At 33.8% G+C, this 13,609-nt stretch overlaps 1 protein-coding gene across 1 annotated transcript in view; it reads right to left on the reverse strand.

Annotated features, from left to right (window-relative positions):
* The window catches only part of LOC135195676 (golgin subfamily A member 2-like), a 212,058-nt gene that overhangs the window by 10,395 nt on the left and 188,054 nt on the right, over positions 1–13,609 (reverse strand). The window contains exons 13-17 of the mRNA XM_064222066.1: positions 10,000–10,132; positions 3,631–3,786; positions 1,260–1,421; positions 1,012–1,139; positions 726–831 (exon numbers count right to left, since the gene is read on the reverse strand). Coding sequence (XP_064078136.1) covers positions 726–831; positions 1,012–1,139; positions 1,260–1,421; positions 3,631–3,786; positions 10,000–10,132 — 685 coding nt within the window. The remainder of the gene's footprint in view (positions 1–725; positions 832–1,011; positions 1,140–1,259; positions 1,422–3,630; positions 3,787–9,999; positions 10,133–13,609) is intronic.

Genomic DNA, 13,609 nt, shown 5'->3' on the forward strand with positions numbered 1-13,609 from the left:
GAGTTCAGTCTCGTACCCCATCAACTAAAGCATTCACTGATCTGGTATATGTCTCAACTGGGGCTGAGGGCACCTTCATTTCTCATAAGTGGAGACTCTACTACACCCACAAGTGTTGCATCATTGGCATATTGAACAGTCTTGTTTTCCAGGCCAACAACCATATCACTTGTATACACTAAAAATAAAAGGGGACCAAAAACTACCCTGTGGAACTCCAGACAAAATAGGTCTTGGTTCACTAAAGATCCCGTCCACAGGAACTCGCTGCTGCCTACCTGTAAGGAAATCTTGAGGTAATCCTGAAACATATCCACCCACTCTGAGATTCTGAAGTTTATAGATAAGTGCCTTGTGATTTACTAAATTGACATCTTATCAATTATGAATTAAAAAAAAAATAAGAAAAATAAGTACAAAAACTTCTGACTGACCCTGCCTGTGAGTATATTATAATGGTTAATATAGTAGCACATACTTATACTACTGTGGTTTTCCTAAACACAATACTAGACTGTTTCTAAATATGGCACCCTAGGAACCCAACTTACCTATGCTAATGGCAAAGAATTTTTTTCATAATGATAAAAGTCAAACTGAAGCGTTTACAAAAGATGTTTTGAAGAGCTTAAATCTCACTTTCAAGATGAGCAAATATCAACAGTATTCATGGATCCACCTCTTGGCTACTATTTAGGAAGGTCCTTTGATCCAAACTTACTTACCTATCACATTAGTCAATGTAGTTGGCTGCTGTTTAATGACAGTTTCCATTTTCATTAGCTGTTGCTGATCATGACCTTTTTCTTGGGCTAGTGAGGCCATTAGCTCCTGCAATGATTTAAAAAGATAAGGTGTTAATGATATAAAATGTATTGGAAAATATATTTATGTACATATTGTATATTAAATGGAAGTCTCTGTTTTAGTTCTAAACATACTTATCTCAAAGAAAATCACCATTAGTAAGAATTATTCTAAGACTACTATATACAATACAAACACATTTACCTGTAGGGTAGCTAACTTTATCTTCATCTCCTCTCTTTCATGTTTGAGGCTTGACAACTCAAGCTCTCGCTCTCTTGCTTGCTGCTTCATTACGCCCCGCTGAAACTGATATATTGTAATGTAGTCACCTGAAACAGAGAAAACTTATCAATGCATAAATACAACAAATATATATAACATCCAAATTTATCTTAAAAAATGGCGTGCAAAGGGTATCATCAATAATTTTAGAAAAAAATCCTGCTGACCTATGGAGTCATTTTCAACTTGTAACTGCTGTATGATATGCTCTAGGTTTTGCTTTTCATCGCTCAATTCTGCAACCTTGTCCATGCTACGACTGAAGCGCTTCTCCAAGGCCTCATGAGCTTCCTTTAAATTCGTGAATACCTCAGGGTTGAACTCCACATCTGTAAAATGAAGTATTTGCTTCAAAGAACAGATCTCACCTCAGTGAAAACAATTATTTTTTAAGAAACCGTAACCTTAAGCATCAGGCAAACTTTTCTGTTATAATACTATGACAAATCCATCATGATAATTCTAAATTCTTCCAGTTATAAAGGGAGCATTAAGCTATTGATTAGAGTGGTATAAATAGAAAGGTTTTCCCATGTGAACCTTTGTGTAAGCACAGTGGCTGGCAGTCACTGATGTTAACAATACCATACTTTGATAAGAGATTAATCCTCTTGGAACTAAACTGTTTAGAAATAATGAAAAAATTACTATAGGAAAGGAGGTTTATCAAAACACATCTTATTAAAAAACAAAATGTGAAAGATGAAAGTCATACACTTGAAATCTCTGGCCATAAAGTACTAAGGGTATCAATGAAAATTTGTCATTCTTCCTTTCTTTCTTAGTATGTACAATATTCTTATATCATAGTAAGCTTTAATAAAAAAGAATACCCCATTAATGAACTTAATTAATATTGTGGAGTAGATCACTGAATTTACAAGAAAATGTTCTCAGGATTAAATGTAAGTTGTAGCCTCAGTAAGCAAAGGTACAAAAATCTCAAGTTGCTTTGCTTTAATCTCTTTTTTTTTTTTTTTTCTGTGCTATGCATGATTTAATTACAGGTTTTGGTAAATTTAATATCCCATATATATATGTGATTGATATTATTTTAATCAGTAGACAGAGAACATCACATGTTTACACAAGGTTTCAGTGACTGATATACTATTGCTTAAGTTAAAGTAACACAATGGGTTTTGGAAGATATGTGTGTGTGTGTGTGTGTGTGTAAAGTGGTGAAAAAGAGGGAACTGGAGTGATTATGAAATCCACAAAATAAAGGTGATCAAGTGCAAGGATCTACATGTGGGACTGGGAGAAAACCCATGTTGCACTAGGAAGTTACAGTTAGAGGGGTTGGACAACCAGACCAAAGAAAAGAAACTGGAATCAAGATAATGTAAAAATCTATAAACTAAGCGCTGCTTAGGGCCAAAGGGATACCGCAAATACCCATTAGTAAACCATACAGTGCAGCAACTGAGGTGCACTGATGGGACTACTGCCTGTGGGGTTGAACAAAGAAATGGAAAACACAAATTTATGCTTAAAGGTTAGTCAGGAACTGAAGAATGCCGAGGTAGCCATTCAATTTTAAATTGTCACTTGTGTATTCATCTTGTAGATAAACTGCTTTCATTTAAGAATCATTTATAATTTTCATATTTAATCACATTTACATCAAGAAATATAATAGTAACTACAATCATACTATAGATGCGTTTTTCAATATTAAATAATTTTGCTCTACTGTATATACGTATATAATTGAAAATTAATTTCCTTTATTAGGCCTACAAGTAAAAAAATTCATCCTCTACAGGTGAACAAGATATTCGTTATTCAATGAAAACTTATCAAGGTTCTGGTGTACTATTACTTTCACATATAATATTCTAAAGCTAGTATAATATGCATATAAGAATACAGGCTGGGAGGGTGTGGGAGAGAGGAGAGCAGGGCAACTCTGACTTGGAGCTTTATTGTTTATGAGCAGATTTGGATGGAGTTTGGTTTACCTTTCTATTTTGTTTAAACAAAGTAACCTAATGTAAATATAACAGAAATATAATTTATTTGCCTGCTGCATCCTTGGAGTGTGGATTAGCAAGGGTGGAGGAAAGATTAGTGTCTGCATAGACCACCTCTGACTTTAATTTTTTACTTTATGGATGGACTCGGATGGAGTTTTTTTTTAATTAGTCATGATGGTTTATTGTTTGGGAGATTCTCTTTTACATCACTTATGAGTAATTCTCTTTTTACAGCAAGTGTGATATAGATGCTATAATTGTGGGACTCTAGCGCATAGTAAATGGCACTAAGGGTCTCATACATATGGGATATATGCTCCATTTCCATGGCCAAATGTCCCTACATCAAGTTCACAAACCTACTGAATTTGATAGTAATAAATAATGCAGTACAGTCCCAAGGAAGCAATGGATTTCCAAGATGATCATGAGATAAAAAATGTCATTGATAAGAATAATCAGAATTTATAATTCCTGCTTGAAATAACTACAGCTGTACAATGGCATGGAAGAAATAAATTGAAATTATGATCCTGTGCAAAATGACACTATAACGTACCTGGTGATGCAGGGTCAGACCTCTCTCCTTCAGGCTTTGGTGCAGCTTTCTTACTTCTCTCTTCTTCTAAGTGTGTCTTTAGCTGATTTCTTTCTGCTTCTAACTCATTCACATATGTTGTGAGGTTTGCTACTTTCAAAATCAGTTCTTTGTGGGCTGATTAGGAAAAAGATAAAGAATGATCAAAATTAATGAACAAAAAAAATAGAAATGAATATTTCCACTTTTAATTAAATTTTAGACAAAATGAAAACATTTGAAAAAGATTTATAACCTGGACATCATAATTTTATTATATCAAATAAATTGTGAAAATCAATTTGGCATCAATAAACATGTATGTACGTATTCTCTTTTCTAAATGTAACTGATCTCTTTTCTAAATGTAATTGATAATTTTCTTTTTTGTTCATTATATATATATATATATATATATATAAGACTTCTCAATATTCTTTCCAGTGCCTCAAAATAAAGCCAGAAATGAAAGAAAAGCATATCATAAATTTCCTAAATAAATACAGTAGCTCACCAATATATGTAATGGCCCACAGTATATAGTACTTCCGGATATATTGGTGAGAAATAGAAAAACTGATTTGAGGGTTTTTGCCTCCCGATCAAGCAATAACCTGTTTCTTTATCAATTTACATTGCTTTTAACTCTACAAATTATGCTAAAGCTTCTACTGTCCTGCAGTTTATAATAGTATAACTATGGCTTTTATCTTACTTTGCAGATACTGATTGTTTGTATAAATAAGACACCACCCAAAAAGTCCCCCTTTTCAATTTTTGTTCTACCGTTGCCACAAAAAATCTTAAGATGCAATCAAACTTAAGAACTGAATAGTGGCCCTGAGAATATTCATGTTTCCTGCCCACTTCAAACCGGGTAAAACATTAATATCACAAGTCAGACATTGCAGATTGAGGCAGCAGAGTTTTCCCGCCTACTGAAATCCTCTCTGTCACCCATGATCCTGGGGGAAAGGGGTTGTCTTGACCCTCTATTAAGCACCTGATTACTGTAATTTTGTACCTGAATATTGAGCGCACCTGTGTGCCCGACCAGCAAGTATGCTGGGTAAATCACTTTCCTTTGTCAAGAGGACATAAATTGTGACTACGTATAAAGAGGGCAAGTCAAGTCAATGAGACCCATAGTAAAGGAGTTCGGAGTCCCTAAAAATATGGTCTCCATTGGTGTAGCAGAGGTGAGGGGAGGGAACTCAAGGTGGTAGTGCAAAGGAAGAAGGGGTCTGAACGTCCACAGAAAACATCCAAGAAAACCGATAGCTTGTTAAACAGTATTGTAACGGTAAATCCAAGTATTACCAGTAAAGAATTGAAATATAATGGAACCCTGAAGTGTTGGGAGAGGTGTCAAAAAGCACCATATAACATTGTCTTAGGAAGGATCTTGGTTTCCCGTGGCACCACAGCTAAGAAACCTTTGCTTACCAAGGCAATGAAGAAGAAGCGGCTGAATTTTTGCAAGAAGTACAAAGGTTCGACCGAGGAAGACTGGTCTACAGTGATATTTAGCGATGAATAGTGTTTCTATGTAACCAGGAGCGCCAGAAAGGTAAGGAGACCTAGAGGGTCAAGTTGATTTGACTCAAAGTATACAGTGAAGACTGTGAAGCATGCTGCTACTTCATGGTGTGGGGAAGTTTTAGCAGAAAGGGAGGGAGTGAGGCATTGTATTTTTTACCGAAAAGTACAACAATGAATGGGGATTGGTATGTAGACGTGTTGAAAGACCACTTGTTGCCCTTCAAGTAAAATCTCCACATGCGTGTTTTTATGCATGATGAGGCACTGTGCCATAGGGGGAAGAAGGCAAAAAAGTTATTTGAGGACAATGGAATTGAGCTTCTGGATTGGCCAGGGAATTCCCTTGATTTTAATACGATAGAAAATGTTTGGAGCTTTATAAAGAGAAAGCTAGGCTCTTTGGATACGTCATTTGTCCTGAAACTGATTGCTGCCATAGAAAATGTTGGACATAATGAGCTGGATGATAATTTTTTTAAGGAACTGTCTAATTCAATGAAGAGAGGAATTGATTATGTTTTAAACCATAAGGGAGATATGTCTAAATATTGAAAAGCATAGGGAAGATATGAAATACTGAATAAAGAGTATTGAGTAGAATTGCATGTTTTATTTCAACCTTTATATTTTATTTAAGAATTTTTTTTGTTTCTCTCCAAAGAGTCCTAATATTTTTCAGATATCTTGATAGTACCAAGTTTTTTTTGCAGTGACTATTATTAATGTGTTCAAAAGTTAAATTAAGAGTGTTAAGTAATAAAACAGTACGTTATATGAAGTAAAATTTTCAAAAAAATTTGTCTCCTTGTACGATTTATGAACTGTTTAGGGAAAATGGTGTGTGGCTGGCTGGGATGCAGGGAGGAGAGACAGCAACCCCTTGAGGAAACTGAAGTGGTTGCAGTAGGCAAAGGCTGATAACAAAATCAATTTTATTCACATTTTACAAGGCTAGTCAAAGGATTCAATGATATGGTTTACACTTGAATCTTAACCCTCTTACGCCGAAGCGGTAAAAAAAAAATTGTCTCCCGTGTGCCGGAGGTGTTTCAGAGTGAGCGCGGAAGCGGAAAAAATATTTTTTTCAAAAAATCACAGCACGCTTAGTTTTCAAGATTAAGAGTTCATTTTTGGCTCCTTTTTTTTGTCATTGCCTGAAGTTTAGTATGCAACCATCAAAAATGAAAAAAATTATCATTATCATATATAAATAATGCGATATATGATAGCGAAAAAACAAAATTTCATATATAATTGTATTCAAATCGCGCTGTGCGCAAAACGTTTAAAGGTAACAAGTTACTTTTTTTTCGTTGTAATTTACACTAAATTGCGATCATTTTGGTATATAACACATTGTAAAATGATAAAAGCAACACAGAGAAAATATTATCACAAAATAATGCATGAATTCGTAACGCGCGGACGTAAACAAATATTTTTTTCAAAAATTCACCAGAAATCTAAATATTGTCCTAGAGACTTCCAATTTCTTTCAAAATGAAGACAAATGATTGAATATTACTATACCGTAAGAGTATTAGCTTACAATTGCAGTTTTCAACCATATCTGACGAGTTAAAGTTGACCGAATGTCGAATTTTTTCATATATATATTTTTTATATGCAATTATTTCGGAAATAAGAAAAGCTACAACCTTCAAATATTTTTCGTTTTATTCTACATGAAATTGCGCACATTTTCATATATAAAACTCTATGAAATGCCGAAACGCATTTCGGAGAATCCGCGCGCGGAGGGAAGGAAAGATTTTTTTTTAAATTCACCATAAATCTAAATATTTTGCTAGAGACTTCGAATTTGTTTCAAGATGAAGATAAATGACTGAATATTACTAGACTGTAAGAGTTTTAGCTTACAATTGCGTTTTTCAACCATTTCGGTAGAGTCAAAGTTGACCGAACGTGGTTTTTTTTCTATTTATCGTGATTTATATGCAAATATTTCAAAAATTAGAAAAGCTACAACCTTCAATTATTTATTGTTGTATTCTGCATGAAATTGCGCACATTTTCATATATAAAACTTTATGTAACGGCTAATTTAAAATGGTGCAAACATTACCACAATCGCACGTATGATTTTTTCGGAAGAGTTACCACGCGGATGTAAAGAAAATGTTATTTTTTTCATAAATTCACCATAAATCGAAATATTGTGCTAGAGACTTCCAATTAGTTGCAAAATTAAGGTAAATGATTGAATATTACTAAAATATAAGAGTTTTAGCTTACAATTGCGTTTTTCGACCATTTCGGTAGAGTCAAAGTTGACCGAATGTTGAAATTTTGGTAATTATCGTTATTTATATGAAAATATCTCAAAACTGATAAAAGCTACAATCATGAGTATTTTATTGTTGTATTCTACATAAAAATGCGCACATTTTCATATATAATACTTCATGTAACGGCTAATTTACAATGGTACAAAAATTATGTCAAAGTGACGAAATAATTTCCGAGATGTGTCACAGATACTTTTTAGTGCGGCAAGAAAGAAATTCGCGCTTGCGCGCCTGCGTAACGATTGTAAACAAAACAACACCTTGATCCGTGAACTCCCAGCATCCCCCAAGGCGCGTGATTCAAAAGTTTTAGGCTGGTAGGCCTATAAGTATTTTTCCGCGAATTTAAAAAAAAACTTTTGTAAGTCGACGTAAAATACGTCCAGTCAGCACACGGGAGACAAAAAATGTCGACGTAAAATACGTCCAGTCGGCGTAAGAGGGTTAAGTGCAAGAGATTAATTATGACACAATATGTCAACTTAGTATTGGCAAACAGCAGAATTTAAAATAAACACAAGGATTTTGCAAACAAATAAGTAAAGAATGCAAGTAAGAAAAGGAAAGATATTAAATAACTTTTCACAAGGAAGTCGTTTAAACAAACAATTGAAGGCACACAAAAGCTGAATGCAGCTCAGTGTGTTTATTATGGAGCCGAGTTACTTTTAAAATGATGATAAAAATCATAAAAAGCAATTGTTGCTCGATAGGTATTTTACCATAAAAAGAAGTGATTTTGGCAAATAGAGTGTAAGTGAAAGAAACGGGCAAATAATCACCATCCCAGCTGGTGTCAGTGGGAAATAGACCCCCCCCCAACCCACCACCATCCCTTCCCTCTCCTCTCCTCTCTTTTGTCTCATTACTTTATTGCGTTTGATTCTCTTCTTGTTTTATCATTGTTAAATTTATTGTGAAATAACGTTTTATTTTTCCATGTGAATTGGTAATGCTTTTATGTATATATAGCAAAGATTTTACTCTTCTTATCTCCTCAACAATACCACAATGTCTGATAACTTAAAATCATTCATTCATTATTCCTCAGAAATATAAACGCTCCCTCCCTCTATCTCAAGTTAGCTGTGCATCACTGCAATGACATATGATTTTGTTCATTGTTTATACTAAATTTTATTGCGAAAAGCTTTATTCTTTTAATTAATATTTTGTTTAATATGGATTTCATTAAACTATACCATCTCACTCAGTGCACCAAACACTGGCTCAATTAAGACTTTTTTTATATATATCTTTACTGTTACTGTATTACGTACATCTGATTGTTTTCATATTTTTTCATGATATTAAATTTATTGTGAAATTCCATGTTTACTACATACATACAGTAATATTTTACCTCCCTCTTCTCCTTCTCTCCTCAATATCAACACTCCCTCGTTCAGTCTCAAGTCAGCTGCGTGTGACGTCACCGCTGTGACGTATGATTTTGTACATCTTTTCAAGCTAAATTTTATATTGAAATGCTTTATTCTTTTATTTATTTTGTTGAATATTGTTATCATTAAACTATATATATTGTAATGGACAAAACATGCTCATACAGTTTTTCTTGTAGGATTTAATAGACTGTTGAATACTAGTATAAACAAGATAATCTGTTAATTCTAAGTACGGGTATTTGTTTGAAAAACTAAACAAAATTTTCTCGAAAATATCATTTGAAAAATGGAATATTCGACATAAGAAATGTTCGACAAACAAGGTACCACTGTACAAGGCTTTTGCAAGGCTTGCTGCTTTTTCAGAATATCTGTATAAATTTGCAAAATAAAATTTATTATTTGGATACTTATCAACTTGAAGATAGTTTATATCTCCTTGCTTATTGACATGGAGATATAAGCTATCTTCAAGAGTAGGTAAGTACAAGACTAGATGTCATTCTGCTTGTTTACTTATATCAACGTAAATGTTTTCTTTAATTTCCTACTCAAAAACAAACATCTGCAATGTGCAACCACATACAGAACTTGTGTGCCTGGTCATCCTTTCCAAATTAAGATCGTGGCATGGGATAACTACCGACAAAATTATACAATGAAACAAGCAAATTACATGAAGAAACTGTAGACAGGAAGACTTCACAATTCAAAGATTCTTTAATATTAGGTCTGACTACTCTTATTATGACCTCAATTAAGTTTCTGTACGTATTTGAAGGAGAATCAAGATGAGACATTATGATCAAAAGTTTTTAGTAAAAATTCGTATACAGGCAGTCCCTGGTTATTAGTGAGGTCCTCATGGTGCCAATATCAGGAACTTGGTGCGTTGTGGCGCCATAAATCACATTAACCGAGTCTGCCGATAACTGGAAACTGCCTGTAGTGTAATCTTCCTTATACAAAACCATTTTAAAAATCTTCTGCATATGACATTTTCAGGAGATAAATGTTAATACCTCATAACCAAAGTAAATTCAATTTCTGTTCCCTTTAAAGCATTAAAGGAAACAGGTCTTAATTAAGCTCACCTTCTGAGGCTGTTTCATCACTGGCATTGCCATTAGGCAAGTTTTCAGTTGTTGGTTTTGACATCTGTTTGTTGTAATCTGAAATAAGTGTCTGAAGCTCAGTATTTTTTGCTGTCACCTGTTGTATCTGGTCCTGAAAAAAAAAAAAAAAAAAAGTTTTCCAAAATGAAGCAAAGCTGGAAATGTACCTGAAAATGTAAAACATTCAGTTGCTATATCCCACTATGTGATGAGATTTAGAAGATGTCGGAAGAGATTTAAAAGCTGAAAGAAAATTGAGTTATGACTTACAACACAAGCACTTCACAGAACTCAATGACTGATCGATATTTCATATTGAAAAGTAATTCTCATATCAATGATCAGTATTTGCTAATCTCCAAAAACATACAGTACGGTAATAAAGGATACTCTCTCTTTTGGCAAATTGTACAATAAAAAAATCAGAGGAAAAATGTCTGTATATTATAATACATAATGTGTAATACACATTGCAAAGAAGCTATAAAATTTACATGTATAAAAACATGATATTTTTATAATAAAATAAAGTTTTATATTTACAGTGTTCCCCGTATTTGCGGGGGATAGGTACCAGACCTGCCCCTCCCCCTCCCCTGAATAGCTAGAATCCATAAATACATAATTGAAAACCCTATAAAATTGCTTAAAACTGCCTATTTTGTTAGTTAAAACTCAAGAATAATGTTTATATCTGGTATTTTTAATAGTTTTATCACAAAAAGTGCATTTTATGATGAAATTGATAAAAAAATAAGAATTTGTAGATATTTCTCAGAAAAATACCGCGAATAGGTGAATTTCCTGCGAATAATGGGGTACAGTGGACCCCCTTTATTTGCGTTCTCCGGATTCGTGGACTCACGCATTTGCAGATTTCTCTTTGGAACATTTCCCTGCATTATTCGCGGAAAATTCGCCTATTCACGGTATTTTTCTATGAGAAATATCCCCAAATTCCTGTTTTTTATCAATTTCATCATAAAATGCACTTTTTGTGATAAAACTATTAAAAAAACCAGGTATACAAATTTTTAGTGGTTTTTATTTAGTTTTAATTAACAAAATAGGAGGTTTTAAGCATTTTTATAGGGGTTCCAACTATTTGCAGGTTCTAACTATTCATGAGGGGGTCTGGTACGCATCCCCCGCGAATATAGTGGGACACTGTATATGTTCCGCAAATATGGGGGTTTGACTGTACTTACCAAGTAATTACTTAGCTATTGATTTCACTAGTGTGGCAAACCCTAGATTCAAAGTATAGTGCCAGAGCTTTCATTGCATTGCAAGTGACAGGTCCCGCCCAACTACATGGGTCACTTGGTAATGAAAACAACCAGTGGCTTCACTAATGATTTTGCAATTATATCCAATAATTACTTGGTATTTATATATAAAACTTTATACAGTGGAACCTTGGTTTTTGTACGTAATCTGTTCCAGAATGTCTCACGAAGTCTGAAATGTACAAAATCCAAAACAATAATTCCCATAAGGAATAATGTAAATTCAATTAGTGCATTCCAGACACCCACAAATATTAACAAAAAATACATTTTATAAAGAATAAACACAGATTAACATACAGAAACAAATGAGAAATAAATATAAATGTCTAATGAAATGGATGAATAAACATATTACATCTCTCTTACCTTTATGGAAAACACCTGTTAGCATATGGAAGATGGAGAGAAGGAATTCAGGTATCAAGGACCCAGCTGGGGTTACTTCCCCTCTTCATTTTTGTACTGACACTAGGACAAGCTTTTGAGTCACTGGACCCCTATTGCACAACAAAACTGTCCAGGGACCTTTGTTTCTGGCATCTCTTTAAAATTTGCCTAAAGTGAAACACAGCAGTCATTAAAAATGCTGGAGACATAGATTACATCTTCTTTGGGATGATAATTTTCCACAACATTTTTTACCTCACTCCACTTTTCAAACATGTCCTTAATCACTGAAGTAGGCACATTATGTATCCCGTTCGCTTTCTGAGTTTTTCAAAGCAGCCTCTACTGGCCTTAAATTCACTAACAACAGCTTCTGTAGGCATTTTCTTACTGAGATTGCCAGGGAACATCCTCCAACACTTTGCTAAGAGTTCTTTCTTAAAGTCTATTATGTTTCTTGCCTTTTTACCAAAAGGCTGACACTTGGAACTTTCTTTGCCCCCATGATGACTTATTTAGCAGTAGCACTTGTATAAAAATGCACAGAAAACAACAAACACAAAAGCAGAATGGGTCACGAAAAAACATCGGATGCTTTGTTTGGGAGCCTGATAAGGGTGAATGAAATCCATGGACATGTACGAAACACAAGTAAAAAGTTAATCAGAAAAAGACTATGAAAACCAAATCACACAAAATCTGAGGTTTGACTGTAATAATGAAACTTTGTAAGAATAAATATGCAAGAAGCCTCCAGTTAACGGCAGACTCGGTTAATGGCATTAAATTTTATGGCGCTGGTAAAATTGGCGATTTATGGCACCATAACGAGCCAAGTTGTGGTTATCGGTGCCATAAGGTGCCGGTAATAGTTATGGTGCAGTGTGGCTGCTTCATGTTTTACATCTACCATGTAAAAATGGATGCTTCTACTGTCAAACCACTACCAATGAAAATGAACAAATTCTTTGCCATGGTAAACCAGTCTTCTACACAAACAACAAACCATCAGAAACAGAAACTGAGGTTTCACTCTATCTCAGTCAACCATATATACAAAAAGACTGTGAATCCCTTGGCTACTGGAAGACCAAGCAGAAAAATACCTAGCCTTTCCTGCTATGTCACCTCCTGTGGACTATTTTCTGTTGCTGGCAAGCTTTTCAGGCCCCAAAAATGTAATTTGGGTGATAAATTGGCAAAATTTTTACATGGCAAGTTTTTGCTTAAACAAATATTGAATATTATTATTACAAGATGCCAACTTTTTGTTTTTAAAAAATATGAATTTTATATTTATTACAAAGGTGTATAATGAGATTTCGTAGCATTTTTTACTGCAGATATGAGAATGATTAGTTTTGTTTTTTCTGTTGATACAGTTGGGAGTACCCAAGTTGATAAGATATGGCTATAATATGGGGTAACATTTTTCAGAAAGCAAAATTTTGAGAAGCCAGTTTTTTGTTAATTAAAAATGTGAGGTTTATGTTTATTACAAATTTACAAAGTTGTATCATCAGTTTTTGTAAATTTACTAAATACAGTGAAGTGAATGATAAAACACCTTTAATTTTCCTGTACATTGTTGATACTTAATACAGATCTGAGTAGCTTACCCAAGTTCAGTAAAATTTAAGTTTCACCCCTCATATGAAACATTGATCACATAATGAATTGTAATTGAATTGGAATCACAACCCTCATGGATTTTAATTGAATTGGAATTAAACATTTATATATTTTTGAAAATAATTTGGAATTAAACTGGATTTGATAAATTCACAATTTTCACTGAATTGGAATTTATTTGAATTGATAAAAATGAATTGACCACAACCCTGGAAAGATTCTTGATAGAACACCAAAGATTACTAAAAGGTCCTCTGATTAACATGGCACCTGGTACC

This window comes from Macrobrachium nipponense, chromosome 16, assembly GCF_015104395.2.
Source record: "Macrobrachium nipponense isolate FS-2020 chromosome 16, ASM1510439v2, whole genome shotgun sequence".
Taxonomy (NCBI): Eukaryota; Metazoa; Arthropoda; class Malacostraca; order Decapoda; family Palaemonidae; genus Macrobrachium; species Macrobrachium nipponense.